Here is a 19421-nt window from a genome sequence, read left to right on the forward strand (position 1 = left end):
GCTGAAGGCAAGTCAGTATGCAGGTAGGCCTGGCACTGGAGGAGCCAAGAGTTCTACATCTTGATCGAAGACAGTCTTTCAAGAAGCTAGGAGGAGGGTCTCAAAGCCCATACCTACAGTGACAAACTCCCTCAGACACGCTTCCTCCAACAAGGCCACACCCCTCAGCAAGGCCACACCTTCCCCAATAAAACCATGCCTCCTAATAGCGTCCCTTCCGACACCAAGCATATTTAAACCACCAAAGATAAAGCTACAGAACCCAAGGAAAGGTGGAAGGGGAGAACTAGCTCCTCATAGTTGCCCTCTGACACCCTCTCCCCCTCTATAATACTAAATGAAATAAAACCTAGTATGGGAATTCAGGACAGTCCCCATCTTGTTTTCTGTGGGCCATGTGGTTTAGTTGTAGCTTCCTAGACAGGGACAAAGAATTGTGGGCGATGCCCTTCTGAGGGAAGATGTCTCAGGTGCCACTTCTCTGAGCTTGGCCTCCTAGCAGTCGGTGAGGGTGGTGGGTTGTTAAAATGGAAATAACTCCAAAGGAACTGGAGAAACGCTGGGTGTGACACAGGAAGTGGTTATTTTTCCTTCGCCGTCTTGGGCTTGCGGACTGGAGAGCCCATGGCGGCCCCAAGGAAAGCCTGTTCGAAGTCTAATCCAGCTTCGGAACCGCTCGGCTCTAGTGGCGGTTTAGCCTCCTTCCAGGCTACCCTCTTTCAGTCAGATGCTCATTCGATGAGTAATCACTGAAAGCCTACTGTGTGCCTACAAGTCCGAAGGCTCCAACTGTGAACAGTCATCAGACTTCTTTGAGACTATCCGTCTACTGGCCGGAGAAGATGGAGACCATTTCTTAAGACTTTTCTCCTTCTAGTGGAAGGGCTTCCTCTTTCCTGGGTGGGGCTTTTGATCTGTCTCGATGCTAACTAATCTCTTGTAATAATTCTGTCATAAAGCTTCACTGTTTACTAGCCCGTCACTTTTTTTTCTGGGAGTGAGCCCAGGCAAGCATACAACTCCAGCACTGAGCTGTATTCCACACTCTGCCTGCTTCCCTACCTCCATGACTTTTTTCTTCTTCTGATTCAGCATTCTTGCTAAATTGCCCAGATTGGCCTTGAATTTACAATGTAGCCCAGGTAAGCCTTGGACTTGCAACCTTTCTGCCTCAGTCTCCTAAGTGTGTGGAATTATAGATCCTTGCTGCCTGGCCTGACACCCTTTACCTTCAGATGAGAAACGCATTGATGGGCTCCCGCACTGATAATCTTGACAAAAGAAACAAATAAATAGGAACTGCCCCTGGTTCCCTTGCCTTTCTCCAGCTTTCACCTGAGAGTTCGCCTCATTTGATGGCCGAACTTCTTTAGGATGCCTGACTTCTATGGAAGCCAGGTTGTTTCAACTTTCTTCCGGCAGACTCACCGGTCAAACCCCTTCCTACCTCTACCAGAACCTCCGGTTCTACTTAATTCAGACCGGAGTGTGGAAGAGAGAGACCCTTCAGGACAGCGAGATGGTGAGTGCTATGGTTAAGATGGAGGGCTGAGTGTAGACAAGGGTCTGAGAAGCATCTGAGGCATCCGTGAAGGCGCTGGCCACTGGACCAGGTAGTTTAGATTTCTAATAAGATTTTTAAACCAATGATCTTTGACGAGAACTTTTCCTGGAGAAATTTAAGCCAGGGAGACTTCCTGGAAAATGGAACTTTGAGGAATCACTGAGTGGACCTGAAGCATTCTGCTTCAGGTAAGCCGGTAGGGGCAGGCCTGGGCTGCGGGCCTGGAAGCATGGAGTGCTGGTGGTCAGCTTGAAGGGACAATTGAACAAAGTGGGCGGAGCCAGGTCACGTGGTCAAGGGAGGAAAAGCCTCAAAGAAGGCATTTTGACTTCTTCCATTGTTTATAGTACCACCCTCTCCTTCCCTTCACAGCAAACACCATCAAAGCCTTTTGTTGTCTCCTCTCCCTTTATCTTAAAACCATCCATTTCCCACATAGATTCTGCCATAGCTTCCCACCCAAACTACCCTAGAGAGAGAAGCAGAGTACCTCTCAGAGGTGGTGCTTCCTCTCCCTGTGTTCACTCCCCTACTCCTCCCCTTTTTTTTGGTATGCCTTTGGGAGTCAAAGGATAACTTATGGAGTCAGTTTCTCTTTACACCATGTGGATCTTGGGGATAGAAATTAGGTGGTCAGGCTCAGCAGAGGGTACCTTTATCCACTAAGTCATCCCCCACCTGACTCTAGGTCTCTCTCTCTCCCCCTCCCCCTTCCTCTTTCTCCTCCCCTTTCCCCTTTCCCCTCACCGTGTAGCTTGGGATGACCTCGAACTCACTGTAGACCAGGCTGTCCTGGAAGTCATAGAGATCCACCTGTCTCTGCTTTGGAAGTGCCTTGATTAAAAAGGCGTAGGCTGCCACACACCCACGCTCTGGGAAATTTTTAAATTCCCAAGGCCTTAGTTCTCTTTCTTTCCAAACACAGAAGCTAATACCACCTTTCTCAAAGAGCTGTGAGGCTGACACATATCTTAGAGCCTGGCCTGAAAGAGATCATAATTATTTATTATTATCTCTCTGGCATTACTCTGTAGCTGCTGGCTGTGGTAGCATGTGCTGGGTGATAGGATATGTTGATTTTGTAGCTGTACTTGATACATATTCCTCTGTCTCTAGCTACTGTTTCCATCACCACACCAGTCTTTCTCTTCTCTATTTCAGAGGCTCTCCCAGTTTCCCTTGGCTTTTCTTCTCCCACCACTGCCTTGTACAGTGGCATTCTCTGACGACCCCCTTGTCTCTCGTCCTACCTTCTGCTGGGGCAAACTCCTCCACAGCTGCATGTGCTCCATTATAATGTATCCATTAATTACTCAGATTTATTTCTCCAGTGAAAAAGTTTCTTAACCTAAGACTTCCATAGTTAAGAGCTTAATTGATTAATTATTCAAGTGCTTAGTGTCTCAAAGTCCACACCTCTGAGCCACCCTCAAGTCTTAGTCATGCTCACCTAAATCTAATCTTTAGCATTTCTTCCTGTTAAAAATAAAAGTGTTCTGGGAAGGCCGTCAGACGGCTCAGCTGTTAAGAGCACTGGCTGCTCTTCCAGAGGACCTGGGTTCGGCTCTAAGCATCCACATGGCGGCTGACAACTGGTGGGAACTCTAGTTCTAGGGGATCTAATGTCTCTTCTGGCCTCAGTGGGCACCAGGCACGCACATGGTAGACACGCATACATGCAAGCAAAATGTCCATACACACATTAAAAAGAAAAGGGGCACGTGTTTCAGTCTAGTCAGAAATCTGGTTCTGGTCCCTAGCTTCTATCCCTGTCAACCACAAAAGCCAATTTTCCTTCTGTCCACCTCTCTCTCTCTTTCTCTCTGTTGTCACTCCCCTGACAGGTTATATCATCAACCCTGGGACTCTCTCAGATGCCTACTTTATTTACGTAGTGTTTGAATGGGCACCTGCCTGTGTACGTTTCCGTGCGTGTGTGCGTGTGTGCGTGTGTGTGTGTGTGTGTGTGTGTGTGTGTGTGTGTGTGTGTGTCGGCCAATGTTGATATCAGGAGTATTCCCTGATTATCTAATTCTTTAAAGCAGGGCATCTCAGCTGAACTCAGCTCAGTGATTTGGTTAGTCTAGCCTTCCACTGTGTCTGTCTTCTGAGTGCTGATCACAGACCGGCTGCTGTGCTCATGTGGAATTCACACGGACTCTGGGGATCCAAACTCTTGGTCCTCACACTTGCCAGCCATCTCCCAAGGCTTCCTGGATTTCAAACTGGGTTCACCTGAAGCATCTCCACTGTCCTTTAACTTTCCTTCACCCAGGGTAGCCAACCAGAATAATGCTTTTTCAGTTACAATGTATTATCAAAGTCTAATCATGGCTCACTCTAGCTCAAAAGTCCTATGGTGGCCATTGAAATAGGCTGATTGTTCTTAGGACTTAGAAAACCTGCAGTACCAGGAAATACAAGAATGAAACTACAACATGATGTTAGATGCAGTTATCCCATTAGAGCAGTGGTTCTCAAGCTTCCTAATGCTTCAACCCTTTAATACAGTTCCTCATGTTATGGTGACCCTAGCCAGACAATTATTTCATTGCTACTTCCTAACTATAATCACGCTTCTGGTATGAATTGTAATGTAAATATCTGTGTTTTCTAATAGTCTCGGGCAGCCCCTGTGAAAGGGTTGTTTGGCTCCAAGTTGAGAACTATTGCATTAGAGGAATTCTGATGTCATGCTCCCTCCAAAGCTGGCCTTACTTTATACTAACAGTACCCCAAAGTGGCAGAGACTCTCTTAAACAGTGCTCACAAATGCCGTTAGCATCGGAACAGCTCCAGCACTCACCCTCTGGGTTTGTCCCAAGTCACTGGAGCTGCTCGGGCCAGAATGCAGTGTCTAGTGTTGGCTGCATGGTGATTGAGGGATAATGGCTGCAATGGACAAAGCACTGGTTCCTCAAGTGTCACACAGGGGCAAAACACACCAGACTGCCCACCCCTTCATGTCTAATGAGGGCTGGAGAGCAGTGAATGTGTGAGACCAATCCAGGAGGCAGCCCTTGAGCTGTCTGGTTAGAGAGCAAAGAAGAGACAGGAACATTGTGTCTCCAGAACGAGCTTCCTGAGTTCTGTGAGCTGGGAGACACTGGTACACTAGGATTCTTTGAGTCTTCAGTGGTAGGCACTCAGTTTGAACTGGTCAGGGAGAGGAAGAATTTCACTGCTCTGGATTACCAAAAAGTCTGGGAGTTAGATCTGGCAGGGGTAGAATGAGCAACAATAGAATCTTTCCTCCATGCCTCAGGGCCATTTTCCTGTGTTGGCTTCATCTGGGTCACGGGTAAGAAGTTGGCTCTAGATCCATGTTGGATCAGCTTTCCAGAATCAGGAGTGGAGACAGGACTTGTTTTCTCACTAAAGTCTCTGGGATGAAAGCTGGATATGATGGTGGCTCACACCTGTAGTCCCAGCACTTGGAAGGTTGGGGGTAGGAGAGCTGCCTGGAATTTGAGGCCAGCCTGGTCCACAGAGAAAGACCCTGAAATGTATCTGGGGAACAGTGGGTAAAGAAGGGCCTTGCAACAGAAGCATGAGGGCCTGAGTTTGGATCAGTAGCAAAGATGAGCATGTTGCCACACTAGCACTGGAGAGGCAAAGATAGGAGGGTCCCTAGGGTTCACTGCCCAACCAGCCTAGCTAAACCAGTGAGCTCCAGTTTCAGTGAGATGAGTTGCCTCAAAAACTAAGGTAAAGAGAGACTAATTGAGGAAGACACCCAATATTTTGTTGTTGTTAAAAGAATTATTTATTTATTTTTATGTATGTGTGTACACTGTAGCTGTCCTCAGATACACCAGAAGAGGGCATCAGATCTCATTACGGATGGTTGTGAGCCACCATGTGGTTGCTGGGAATTGAACTCAAGTCAGTGTTCTTAACCACTGAGCCATCTCTCCAGCCCCCAAAGTCACTCACTATTTAACCTTGCCTGCACACGCGCGCACGCGCGCACACACACACACATACATACACACACACACACACACACACACACACACACACACACACACAACACTCACACGTGCACATGGAGTCCCAGGGCTGACTTTACTGGACAAATCGGTCTCTGTGGCTGGGCCATGAGGCCTTGTTCTGACTCCAGGTGCTAGGTAAGACGCACTTGAATCCTAGGGTTTAAGTATGTGTACTGGCTGGTTTTGTGTTGATGTGTCACAAGTTGGAGTTATCACAGAAAAGGGAGCCTCCCTTGAGGAAATGCCTCTGTGAGATCCACCTGTAAGGCATTTTCTCAATCAGTGATCAAGCATGGGAGGACCCATGGTGGGTGGTGCCATCCCTGGGCTGGTGGTCTTGGGTTCTATAAGAAAGCAAGCTGAGCAAGCCAGGGGAAACAAGTCAGTAAGCAGCATCCCTCCATGGCCTCTGCATCACTCTTGCTACCTGACCTGCTTGAATTCCAGTCCTGACTCCCTTTGGTGATGGACAGCAATGTGGAAGTGTAAGCTGAATAAACCCTTTCCTCTCCAACTTGCTTCTTGATTATGATGTTTTGTGCAGGAATAGAAACCCTGACTAAGACAGCATGGGAGAGGGAACCTTCCCAGAGTAGGTTTGGCGGTGGCTACTGGAAGAAACAGAATGATCCCAGGGCAGGCGGGCACATGGTAAATTCCAGCACAGGGATTGGCTGAGGCAGAGTTAGACCTGCTCGGAGATGGGCGCAAGTTACCACATCCTAGGAGATGCCAGTGCTCATCCATGGGTCACAATTTACAGCAGGGAGTACACTACCTGGAGTGGCTGCCTCCCTCTGCTCCACTTAGGTTGCTGCTGGCCTAGAAACCATTTTTCCATCTTCTGGCTAGTCCTTTCCTCGTCATAGATCTCACATCAGCTGTAGTCTATATGTAGAAATATTTTCCCTCAAAATCCCCTCATTAGCTAGGCACCATGTGTGAGATTTTACCTCTTCCTACCTGTGATATTTCCTCACTCAATGAAGCCGAGGTTCCAATTTTCTAATCCAAGAGCCTTCTGTAATTGAGACTCGTGAATATCAAGCTTGCTGAATTGTAAAACACACTTAATCATTCATGAGTTGGGTAAACTCTGCTATGTTCAATGGATTTGCTGACTAACCCACAGCCTGACTTTCAACTTTTTTTTTTTTTAATCCCCAAAGGTAGACAGGGTCTTCCCACCTCTCCCTGACTGGCCTGGTACTCACTATATAGCCCAGGTGGGCTGTGAACTTGTGGCAGTCCCTCTGCCTCAGCCTCCGGGGTGCTGGATTATACCATACCACATTCAGATTTCAACCTGTCTGTCCACACTGCCTACTTAGTTTTAGGTATTTAGAGGGCATGCAAGGAATCCTTTTTCTTGTTGGCACAACACCCAGAGTCAGGTGCTGGTTGTTTTTTTGCTGTGCCAGTGGTGTTTGTGTGTGTAAACATGTGTATGTTCATGTGTGAGTACATTGTGTGTGTCAAAGCCTGAGGTTGATGTTAGATGTCTCCCTCTCTGCCTTAATTTTTGTCTAAAGATTTATTTTATTTTTAATTGTGTGGATGTGTAAGGGTGTGTGTGTGTGCATGCATGTGTGTGGGTGGGTATGTGCATATGATGCAAGTGTCATGGATCCCTTGGAGCTAAAGTTATAGGTGTTTGTGAGCCACCCCACGTGGGTGATAGGAATTGAAGTCAGGTCCTCTGGAAGTATGCAGTCTTTTTTTTTTTTTTTTTTTTTTAATTTATATAAGTACACTGTAGCTGTCTTCAGACACACCAGAAGAGGGCATTGGATCCCATTACAGATGGTTGTGAGCCACCATGTGGTTTCTGGGAACTGAACTCAGGACCTCTGGAAGAGCAGTCAGTGCTCCTAACCGATGAGCCATCTCTCCAGCCCACAGTACGTACTCTTAACCATCCAGCCATCTCTCTATCCCTTCCACTTTTCTTGTTTGAGACAGAGAGGGTCTGTGCCTGAATCTGTAACTTGTGATTTGGCTAGTCTGGCTGGCCAGCCAGCACAAGCCCCAGGGATTCTGTCTGCCTCTCTAGCAGCGGGATAGTTACACACAGTGACCATGTTTCATTACTTGTGGGTGTGAACTCTGGGGGAAGGATTGAACTTCGGAACCCATGCTTGTGCTGTAAGCACTTTATTGACTGGCACATCTCCCCAGCTCTCACTTGTGTTTTAACTCCTGTAGGCCTTGCATCAGTGTATTCATATTGGAAGAAATCATGGAGTTCATCATCAGAAAACATGGAAATTTTTTTTTTTCGGAGCTGGGGATCGAACCCAGGGCCTTGTGCTTGCTAGGCAAGCGCTCTACTGCTGAGCTAAATCCCCAACCCCGAAAACATGGAAATTTAAAACTTTAACCACTCATAAAGCTCAGGCCTTCAGCTTGTGACATTCCGTAATCTTTATAAGCTTTTCTGGACCTTACTGTTCTGGCCAGTCATGGTTTGGGTGTTTTATCAATGGTTCCCCTCCCCCAAAGGTACCCAACCTAAGTTTAGCCTTTATCTGTACTATGTGGGTAACACAGAGCTGAGTTGGACACCTGCTCTCTCTGTAAGCCTTGTGGAGCTAACTGTCTGTTAACTAATAGATTGTGTAGAAGCTGAAAGAACTATAACTGGCAGCAGTAAAAAAAATGAAAATAAAATTTTGGTAGAATAACTCATCGTGAGCAGACATATTAATCCTTCTACACACTGAAAAATACAGTATCCACGTGACTCCCCCCTTCAGTCAGTAGTGTTCGTCTTCTATTTCCACCCCAGGTCCTAGAAGAATTACCAATGGATGGCTCTCACATGTTATGTATAAAACTCTGCGCCCTCCTCCCCACCACCAGTATGTTACTCTTGGCTACATAAAGATGTCTTCAATTATATTAATTTCTCTCCTAATTTAATTTCCCACAAAATACATTGGTTCAGGAATTTATCACGTTTCACATGCACAGCTTCCCTGCAAAAACCATGGGACGGCAGACGCACAGTTATTCCCCATGTTTGAAATGGACCTTTTCAATTCTCATGAATGTATCCTTCAAGCGGTGTACAATGTGCACCCTGAGCCTGCAGTTTTGGCCTCTGTGGGAATGTGTGAAAACTCAAACAGCACCCAATCTCACAAAACTGAGATCAGGAGCTCCCTGGATGGAGGATACAAAAGTTTTGTTTTGGTATTTCCTGGACAGCCTCTAGCATCGCCCAGAACCTGGCCATTTCCTCTGTACCTTCTAATGTCACAAATCTCCCGAGTGGGGCTTTCCTAGACCCGGAATACTTTCCTTTCTGGGAACCCTTTCCCAAGCAGCTGGGTTACTGCTGGTCAGGGCTCTCTGGCCACGCCCATGTCCTGGTCTCATTTTACTTTTTGGGTTCCGGTGGATGCCATCTGGCTAGAACCCTGGAGAGAAACTTTAAAGTTGGACTAGGGTTACCCTTACTCCCTTACACCCGTACTCATCAGCTCCCCTAGCTAATCTCTAAAAGCCCTGACTGGTTGGAGACCACCAGGAACAGGCAGAGGGAAATCGGGAAACGAGCATGCCTGTGTCCCCTTGGTGTAGGTCCCCAGCCTACGATCGGCCAGGGTCCAGTGTCCTGGGTCCAGTGTGAAGGCCGCGGTGCTGGGTTCGTTGGGGACTGACCTAGCGATGCAGCTGGCACGGAGCGGTACCCCAGGGCAGGGGAGCAAGAACAGCTTTCAGCCGGGTTGGGCGACCGAGTCCTGGCGGACACGGGAACGTAGGAGCGGCCCGGTTCGGCGCCTCCCGGCTCTGGGCTCCTCCTCCCGCCGGCCGCGGCCCCGGCTGCGTCGCTCCGCCACTCCCCGCCCCGCGCCGCCGCCCCGCCCTCGCCGCCGCCCGGCCTCGCTCGCCCAACCCCACTGCAAGCCGGCCCCAGGCCGCCTCGCCGCCACCCGGCCTCGCTGCGCGCCACCATGGACAGTCCCGTTTTCCCCTGGTAAAGATGGCGGTGCGCGATCGCTGCAACCTTTAGACTAATGACTGTCCGAAACATCGCCTCCATCTGTAATATGGTGAGTGGCCGCCGAGCCTCCGGGGGTCGCGCCCGCAGCGAGCCAGGCAAAGAAAGGGAACCCCGGGCTGGAGCTGCTCGCGCGCCGCGGTCGTGGGGGCCGCGCGGTCAGAAGTTCCCGGCTCTGAGGCTGGGCCAGCTGACCGCAGTCCCCCGCCTCTGTCCCAGCCGGGGACCCTGAAGGGATCCCAGGGATCCCCAGGGCAGCCCCATGCCCCCGCCCTCGAGTTGTGGTGCGGGCGGTGGGTGGGGGTGGAGGGTGCGAGGTGCCGCACACCGCTGTCCCGAGGGAGGACCATGAGGGTGCAAGCCTGGAGTGGGAGGAAGTAGATCCTCCTGGTGCAGTAAATAAACCCTTCCTGGACTCACGGACTGTCCTCTGCTCCTTTTTGGAGTTCAGCCTCGATTGTATTTAAGATTCACTTTGCAATAGCAGTGTTCTTACCAGGAGAAATCGGATAGACATAAAAAAATCCAAGTGAAGAATCTGGCTAGAGAAGCGAACTAAAACCTGGAAAGCACAGCAATTTGTTCTGGAGGCCTCAGTTTCCCCACCTGCATGCAGGAGATTGTAAGGCGGCAGTTAACGTTTGCAGGCCCTAGGAGTGAGGTGACTGTGGGTGTGAGGAAGTCTGCAGGGGTCATCCTGCCCCGCCTCCTCTCCATTTAGCTTGGGCACTGCCTCGCCTGTCTGAGGGGGCGGGTGGGGGGGCGGGGAGTGTTACCCAGCGGTCACTTTAATTTGGAGTCCCCCCCCCCAACTACCTTCCCGTTCTGTTTAGTTTCCTAGGGACCAGTTCCAACCTTTGGGTCCCCTGAGCGTACTCAGCTGGCACCCCCACTTGTGAGAGCCTCAGGGAGGTCAGTTTGGGGTCAGCATTACCTTTGGTGTGGGGCTTGAGGGTGTGTGCTCTGCCTGTACTCTCTGGATCCTCCTCTCCCTCCCGCTTCGAGCCCCTCCAAACTGGAACACTGCTGGCTGTTGGGTTTTGTTTGTTTGTTTTTGCCATTTTGGAGAACACCCTGCCACCAAGTTAGATAGTCATCCTAGCATACAAAGGGAATCTGAGGAGGTCTGATTAAGTAGGCCTTAGGTAAGGTGATCTGGCTGCCCTTCCCCCATCACACAGCTCTTTAAATCTTCTGTCCCACATTCTGTTGCAAGATCAACACATGGCACAGAGCATGAAGGAGCCATGTGTTAGCTCAGGTGGAGTTGAGACCTGCTGGGGCTGGCTCCAGCTTTCTGCGCTGGTCGCCAAGAGTGATGGTAACTGCCGGCTTGGTACAGGTCTCCTTAGATGACGGGGCCTGTCACCTTGCCATCTCCCCTTTCTGCTTGAAGACACAGGTTTCCTGCTTCTTCCTGTCCGGTGACATTAACGTGGCTGGATGCCCTGAGAAGACAGTGCATTTCTTCTCCGTGTCTCCGCCGTAACCAAGCTCATGTGGAGAACTAGGATACCACAGTAGTTTCAATGCTGTATCTCCTGCCTGTGGGGGTGGCCGCAGGCCTACAGCCTCCCGGGGGCTCAGTGCCTGCTCCTGGTTCTGCTCTTGTCCGGTTTGCTTTCAATGACACCTCTCAGTATTGAAGCCGAGTGGAAACCGGAGAGCAAGCCTGTCCCAAGAGGAAGTCTGCCTCCGGCTTGTTCTTGTCCTTACTGTGGCTAGGACTTCTTGGCACACCTGGACAGAATGTCACAACCTGTTTTCAGTGACACTCAGCCAGGGAGACAGGCTTCTGGGAGGACAGGAGAGGAATGGGCCAATATTGTGTCAGTAGAATAAACACTTCTGGTGACCAAGTTAATTCTCACCCACCCCACCCACCCACCCCATGTCCAATTGTGAAGTAAACCTAATATGTTTCTGTGTAGACACTGTCTTGGGCAAATGGAGAAATGTTTGCATTCTAATGTGAGACTCTAGGTTCGCTCCTGTTTTTGTACTTATTTGTGGGGCTCCTTAGCCCAGGTAGACCTCCAGCATGACATCACCTGTAAGCACTAGATGACAGACAGAGGTGTTCTGCTCCATCCAGCTTTCAAGTCCCACCTCCAACACCGCTGCCTCGTGCCCTTGAGCACTTTGATAGTCTTTGCCTCAGCTTTCATTTGTAAAAATGGGCCCATAATGGCTGCAACCCAGGGGGGAGTTCCTGGGGTTCTGGGCCCGGTACGTGATAACTTCTCAGTGAGTGGCAGCGGCTGTGGTCAGTACCTTCTTTCTCTTACCTTCCAGTCTGTTTTAGGGGCTGTGAGAATTTGTCTTCTTCTCCTACTTGAGTATAAACAACCCATTGGGTCACTTAGGCAGAGCAAGCTGAATGACTCTGTGGAGGAGCTGGGGTGGGAACTGGAAATCCCGCCCCTTATAAAAGCCGCTCAGGTCACTTCTGCCCCTCCCATTGGCATTTCCCAGAGGAGCAGGCTGGTGCTCAGGAGACTGCTGTCTGTCTGTGCACAGCGGGATAAAGCCTTACTTGAGCATGAACTGTTTCCAGGTAGGTGTCTTCCGAGTCTCTCTGTCACTGGGTTTCTCGCTGAGCCTCTTTCTTGAGCTTTACAACTTTCTCCCTTTGCCCCAGCTGGTATGAGGAGCGGGGAGTACAGGCTGGGACCGCTTGTTTGCTTGTTGTTTGCTTATATTTATTTACTTGACACTGGGTGGCTCACAACCCGGCTTCATGTACTCTCCCACCGAGCAATATACCCAGGCTGCCTTTAGAAAAGTAGATATTTGGTCTATTTTAAACATCTTCTGGTGTATGTTCCGAAAGAGTGTTTAAAGGTATTCTCTTCTTGGGGAACACAAACCAAGATAGACCAAGATCTAGCCCTGAGAGACTGTCTCTTTTCCTCTATTGAAGGAGCTCCCAGGAGAGCTTAAATAATCCTGGAAGCAAGTCGTTCCTTCAGTAAGGTCTAAACACCCCCTTCCTTCTTCTTACCCCCCCCCCCCACACACACACTGAGGTGCTTTGAAAGTTTAGACCTGGTTCACATTTAGTTCTTGTAAATGCCCTCCCTTAGCAATGCCCTATCAGCTCCCTTGGGGTGAGTCGATCTGACCACATGGCCGTGTGTGGTTGGAGATGGAAAAGCTCGTTTGGCTGGTGTGTTGTAATTTTTGAAAATGCCTCAGCTGCTACCAGGCCCAAGGAGATGTCCCCTGCTGATAATCCTCGGTTGTTTAGAGCCATGTATTCTGCTCACTCTCTGTGTTTCACCATCCTACAAATGGAAGGTATCACTTGTGCTTATGTGCTGTTTTGTTCCCTGTTTGAATTGAGGAATTTTCAAAAAGTGAAAAAAAAAAAAAAAAAGGAGCAAGTGTGACTTGTGCTGGTGTGAACTTGCCTAAGTCATTCTCTTCTTCATTTCATTTGTTAATAGTGCTGTTAAGATGTATTTGGGGGTGGGGGATGCTTGTATGAAGTAGTAGGTTTTGTGAGGGGCGGTGGAACATGTAATTTAGGGGTAGAATGCTTTGCTTAGCCGGTGGGAGGCTTGAGTCTCCAGCAGTGTGTGTGTGTGTGTGTGTGTGTGTGTGTGTGTGTGTGTGTGTGTGTGTGATATTGTACTGATGAATGACACACAGTGTTAGTGCTGGCACATACATACTATTTGCAGGTGTTTAATGGATGAGGATATAAGTCCGCACCCCTAGGAGCTCGGTCCTTAGCTGGTGGCCTCACGTTGGAAAAGACGAAACAGTTCCAATACAGTGTGATAACCGCAGAGACGGGTGTGAACCGGATCTTAGACGCAGGGAAGTGGTTGCCCCGATGAGTACTCTCAGACTCGTCCTGTAAGAGCCGCACACTTTCTGTGTGGGGTTCCTACTTTTCATGAGCACGTGATCGTAGTCAACACTAGTCGGAACTGGCCCTGTGGGACTGGGTTCATTCCATCCCGTGTTAACCTGCACCTAGCCAGTATGGTATTGGTAGCCTTTGGAAAACTATACATCTGGGACCTTAATTTTTCTCATCCTGTGCAATACAGTTTTGGTCCTTAGATGTTTCTTAGTGGATAGTATTTCTTAAAGTCTCTCCTCTCTTAACTGGCTCTGTCACTTCGGTTCCTAACTCCCTGTGTCAAACCTTGTTGAACTTAGCAGATATTGGTGGTTTAACAGGGATCACCCTAGGATGTTTTCCCAGGCCCATTTGTGTGCCAGATTTGAACCCTTTTGTGGGTGGAGTTGCCTCCAAATGAGGATAAACAATAAACATTGGTGGCCAAACTGGCGACTTGATCTTATGTGCATAATCTGTGTGTCTGTACACTGTGGGTGCCTGATGCTCACAAGAAGGTGTTGGATCCTGGAACCAGAGGTACCCGCAGTTGTGAGCTGCTCTGGGTGCTGGGAACTGAACCCAGGTCCTCTCTAAGAACAGCTACTGAGCAGTCCTCTCAGTCCCCAAACTGAGAATTTTTATAAGGATCATTTAATCTTAATACATCAACGTCCCTAAAGAAAGTGGTTTGAGGATGATCAGAACTCTGTTTTAATGAAAATAAAGAGGCCAGTCTCTCAATGCGCCTGAAGAGATAACTTATTTTCATGACTCATGCTTTCTGTTTGCGAAGATAACTGGCCGCTGGATGTGGAATTTACTGTATCAGTGAGAAAAGGTTACAGTTATGAATGAGGGTCCATTCTGATAGTTGTTAGGTGTTTAATAAATGCAGCCTGAGGTGAAGTGGGTTAATGTTTAAGGAGAAAAGAAGAATTCTGCTCTCCTGACCTTTCAGGTCTAATATGTTGTAGTTCATTTTAGGTCAGAACCTGACAATTAAGTCTGCAGAATTTTCTGTTTTCCTTGCACTCCTGGGAGAAGACAAATTTGAACACCAATATTTGGCTAGAATTGTTAGACCTTTTCTGAGTAAGAAGCCTGGTGTTCTACTTAACCACACACTTATTCATCTTCACTAGTGTGAGGGTTAATGTGTTTGGGTTAAGCCGAGAGGAATTTTGAACTTTCATTGCCTTTACAGTTAAGAGCACTTTCTCTGGTTAGATGTGGGTCTCTTGCCCGCTAGTATCTGAGCCTGGTCTTTGCAATTAGTTGAGGTTTTCTGATGCCATTAAGCTCAATGGTATCAACAGAAAGATACCTCTTTCTGGTCTGAGCTCTGCTCTCCCCATGAAGCTAGTCCAAAGCAAGCTGACCGGAGGAGCTGTGAACAGTGGTATCTTTTAATCTGGCTAATTTGTATGGTCTAAATACTTTCTTGCAAGTTGTTAACAGTTAAGTGCCATTTGTCGTGATATCAATGCTTGCTTAGGGGTTTGCAAGGCCTTGATAGCCTTTGCAGAGAAAATGCCCCCAAATAAACCAGCACAGACTTATCATTTGCTCTCGATGGTTCTATGGGCTATATGCACTGTTGCTGTCCTGGGATTACGGGTTAACTAATGGACATTATAAATCCCATGTTTGCCATGGTGGTGGGTGTGATTATTCGCTATGCATTCCTTATACAGATCAAGGGCTGGGGACCTGTTGGTTCCTGATGCTTGTCTTGCAGTCCATTGGTCCAGCACCCCTCAAGCCACCCTGCTCCCTTTCAGAATTCGCAGAGTAAATAAACTCAGTCCTGGGATTCCTTCTTAGGGCGGAGGTGAACTTTAGACATCCAGAAAGGTATGTGAAATAATAGCGCAAATAGCCAGCACTCCCCACCCAGGGAAGAAACGAGCTATGCCGAACCCAGTTAAAACCTTATGAGCATCTCCAGGTCACTGCTCCTCTCCCCAGACACAGTGGCCATTATCCCAAATTTGACAATTTATCCTGTGTTTCAGACTTTTACCAGATATGTGTGCACCGACAAACCAGATACAGTACTGATACGTGTGTTTTAAACGAACCCTGTAAATCCGAGCTTATTCCAGTTCTCTAATATTAATTAAATAATTCTGAGTTTTATTCACCAAGATACTACTAATTCTCGTTTATCTGCTGTATCATAGTCCTTCAGATGAATGTGCAGCCATATATTTAGTTTATTAATAGTTGCAGGGCTTACTTTTTTGATCAGTGTACTTCAATGTTATAAACAGCCTTAGACTCTTCTTCCTGTGGAAATGTTTGTAGTCTCTCCGTGGTAACCGTCTAGAAGGGGATAGCTGGGTCAAAGGAAACGGACATCTTCCGCTGTAATACATTGCCAGGTTGCTCTCTGAAGCAGTTGCACCAATCCGAGTTCTAGCCAGTGGTGGTTGGGGGAGGGGGCCTAGTGGCTCCGTATGCTTGCTGACACTCGATATTGTTAGATATGGCATTTTGCCAATCTTGATGGGTGTGAAATTGCATCTCTGTGGTTTAAACTTGCACTTTATTCTCCACTAGTGAGGCTGAACAGCTCATGTGTGTACCGCCATGCAACGTTTCTAATTCATGATCAGGGTTGGCGTTGTCTGAACACAGGGCATGGGATAGTGAAGAGGAAGATCAGGGAGACCAAAGCAAAAGTCAGGGAAAGTGGGGGTGGGGGTGGTGGGACCGTGGCAGCTCGGTGGTAGTGGACACCAGTGGAGATGTCCTGAGCCCCATTCGGATGCGAGTCCATGTTTCTTTTGAATGAGATTGGCCTTGGTAAAAATCATGTCAGGCCTCTTCTGGCGCGCACAGCTGTAGGGCCGGACTTGAGTTTTCCTGTTGACCCAGTTGCTGTTTAAAGATCTTTTAGAAACTGGTCTTATTCTAAAAGCACATTTCTTTGTCCTTTGGGGTAGGTTTTGTGCACAGGAAGCCAGCGTTCATCAGGTCTGTCTTGAATGCTCGTGTCATTCGTGTTGAATGCAAGTGTCGTGTTCACTACCAGAAAACATTCCCTTCACCCCTACTCTGAAGCTCTGTGAAGCCCAATGAGCTTAGTCCCCTCACTGAGCACAATAGGTGCCAAAACAACCTATAATCCAGGGGTTCTTTGTGTACCAAAGAATGGAGTGCACTTGTGTGTTCTCTTATTAAGAGTTCAGACTCGGGAGAGATTTTGAGTAAGCAGATCTCAGGTGGGGCCCTGGAACCTGCATTTTAAAGTGCCTAATCTTTACTTCCACTCCACACACACTCCCAAGGACCATGATTTGAGAAATACCAGCTTCCTAGGTGATAGCCCCAAGCTCTTAAAAATATTGTTTAGAGGAATTACCTGCCATGTGAGAGGTTTTTAAAAATCAATGTAAAATTATTTAAGGCAGTGATTTAACCTCAAAAACCAGAGAGTGTTGCTGTTTTCCTGTAGCGTTTCTTGACATTAAACAATTAGGCTTTCTGTTTTCTTGTTCTTGTTTCTTAATTTTCTTCTTCTCTCACAGAGGTTTCTTGAGTACTGGTTATGTATCACTTGTGTAGCCTTTAAAAGAAACTTTAAGAAATGAAATCATAAAACATCAACAAAAGTAAGAAGAAATGTAACATATGTCATATATCTAGGTTTCTACTTTTCAGAGTTAATAGATAACAAAATGTAGCCATATTTAGTTGTTTTTTGTTTGTTTGCTTTTCAGACATAATGCTTAGAAACCAACTCTCAACACCCTTTCTCTTTGCTTCACCTCTCCTGCTAGGACAAACCATTTCTGGAGTTGATGTGGCTGGCATTCACCATGCATGCCTTTTCTTTGTGATTCCCTAGGCTGTGTCTGTCAATGTTTGTGTGCAAGACTGTCCAGCCTTTTGCAACTCTTTGGCTTTGCTCAACAATTAGTGCTGCACATAGGTTGACTCAGAAATCCAGTTTACTCGTCCATTGCTTAGTGACATTGCTCTTCGACTTGGCCATGGGTCCATTGTTGGTTCTTCAAGGGCAGGTTCAGTAGCTTCTAAAATACTCTGTGTTGAAAAGAGCGATGCAGTGGATGTGTCTGCTGTCTTCGTACCTGGGCCTTCATTTCTTCGTCCTACAGTCCTGCAGTAGATCGTCCTCTCTTAGGATGTGTCACCTGCAGCTTTACAAGGTGCTGTGCTTTGGATACAGGTCTCCTGTGTTTCTTGAGGGTTCATGTGTTGGAAGCTTGGTTCCCCAATAGGATGGTGGGGCCTTCAAGAGGGGGAACCTAAGAGGGAGATGTTAGGTCATTACAACATGCCCTAGGAAGGGGCTGATGTTGTATTTCTCGGATTCTGCTGAACAGTTACATGAGTTGTCGTAAGAGGGGTCTCGATGGAGCAAGCCCAGCCCTTCTCTGCGCTCTGTCTCATCCTGCCTCACAGCTTGATCACTTCTGGCCACATGTGCTCCTGTCATTGTGAGCCATGCACAGAGGCTTTCTCCAGAGCCCCTGCCATATGCCATTTGACGTTCAGCCTCTAACACTGTTAGCTTAGGGCCAGAGAGATGGCTCAGCGGGTGAAGGCGTTCACTGCCAAGCTTGATGGCTTGCGTTGGATCCCCGAGACCCATATGGTGGAAAGAGAAAACCAATTCCCACAAATTGCCCTCTGATTCCACAAGCTCCTGGTAGCACTTGGGCTCCCATACATGTGTATGTTCATGCATGTGAACACCCACAAAGTGGGTAGTAGAATATATAAAAATATGTTATACAATTATAGCATATGTACGATTTAACTTTAAAAGTATAAGCTAAATAAATCATCTTTCCTGCCTGACTTTCACTCATTCTTTCATTCTTTCTTTTTGGTTTTCAAGGCAGGGTTTCTGTTTGTTACCCTGGCTGTTCGGGAACTTGCCTTGCAGACCAGAATGGTCTCGAACCTAGAGACCCCTCCCCTGCCATGTCCTGTCCCCGTCCTTCCCCTCCCACCCCCCACACCCCTCACGATCTCCCAAGTGCTGGGATTAAAGGTGTGCACCACCGTGCCTGGCTCTCTTTTCTTCATGAGACTTGGCCTTTGGGGCATTCTGTTACAGTAGTGGAAAATGGAGTCAATACATGAAGTATTGTCAAAGTGATTCTGTTGGTAGGAATTTGATATTCAGCTGCAAAAGGGCCTTGTACTCAGAGTTTCTGACTGTATAAAGTATACAGTCTAGATTGGTCATGTATGTGTGTGTGTGTGTGTGTGTGTGTGTGTGTGTGTGTGTGTGTGTGTGTGTTGTTTTAAGTATCATGGTTAATTTTGATGAGCTACTGGGGTTGTTAAACCACCATATTTTACAAATCGAAAATGTTATTTTTTTAAGGTACTGTGTGTATATATGGAGAACACCACACCTTTCAGGTCTTTATTCTCTCCTGATGAGGGAACCTGGGATTGAACTCGTGTCATTAGGCTTGTCCAGCAAGCACTTTACCCATTGGGACATCTCAGTGGCCTTAAACCATGGTTTCGATAGCCCTCTAGGGCAGGAGCTAGGCTGTCAGCACAGTGGTTCCCCACCTGTTAGCGCAGTGCCTAGCATGTTTAGGTGATGGGTGTTTAACAAATAATTTTGATAAATAAATAAGGATATCTAACTTGGTAGAATGGGACAATTACATTGTAGCAGGTGTAGTGGGAGACACTTGTAATTCTAGTACTTGGGAGGTGGAGACTAGAAGACTGGGGGTTCCAAGTTCAAAGCCAGCTTACCTTAAAAAAATTTTTTTTGTTAAAAAAAAAATCAGTGTTCCTCTGAGTTTATAATTGTGAAAATGTTGATTCTGTCTGACAGGCAGGTCTGGAATGAGATTCTGCTGTGTGACAACCCCCTTTCTGGGGAAGTGGGTGCTTCTGGTGGGAGCACAGTCAGAGCGACAAGATCTTAGGAGGATGACTCTCCGCTGGGTAGTTATGGGGTCAGGCTTGATATCGGAATATCCTTGGTAAATCTCAGAG

At 47.6% G+C, this 19421-nt stretch overlaps 1 protein-coding gene across 3 annotated transcripts in view; it reads left to right on the top strand.

Annotated features, from left to right (window-relative positions):
* Positions 1–9457: 9457 nt before the first annotated feature.
* Usp46 (ubiquitin specific peptidase 46) overlaps positions 9458–19421 on the top strand; it is a 69204-nt gene continuing 59240 nt past the window's right edge. Inside the window, exon 1 of one of the 3 annotated variants that reach the window (XR_015636524.1) lies at positions 9458–9617. Coding sequence is in view for 2 of the 3 variants with exons in the window: in NM_001191596.1 (NP_001178525.1) it covers positions 9582–9617 (36 nt within the window). In the remaining variant the exon portion in view is untranslated. 3 annotated transcript variants of the gene reach the window in all.

The sequence above is a fragment of the Rattus norvegicus genome, chromosome 14 (assembly GCF_021556685.1).
Source record: "Rattus norvegicus strain SHRSP/BbbUtx chromosome 14, alternate assembly SHRSP_T2T, whole genome shotgun sequence".
Taxonomy (NCBI): domain Eukaryota; kingdom Metazoa; phylum Chordata; class Mammalia; order Rodentia; family Muridae; genus Rattus; species Rattus norvegicus.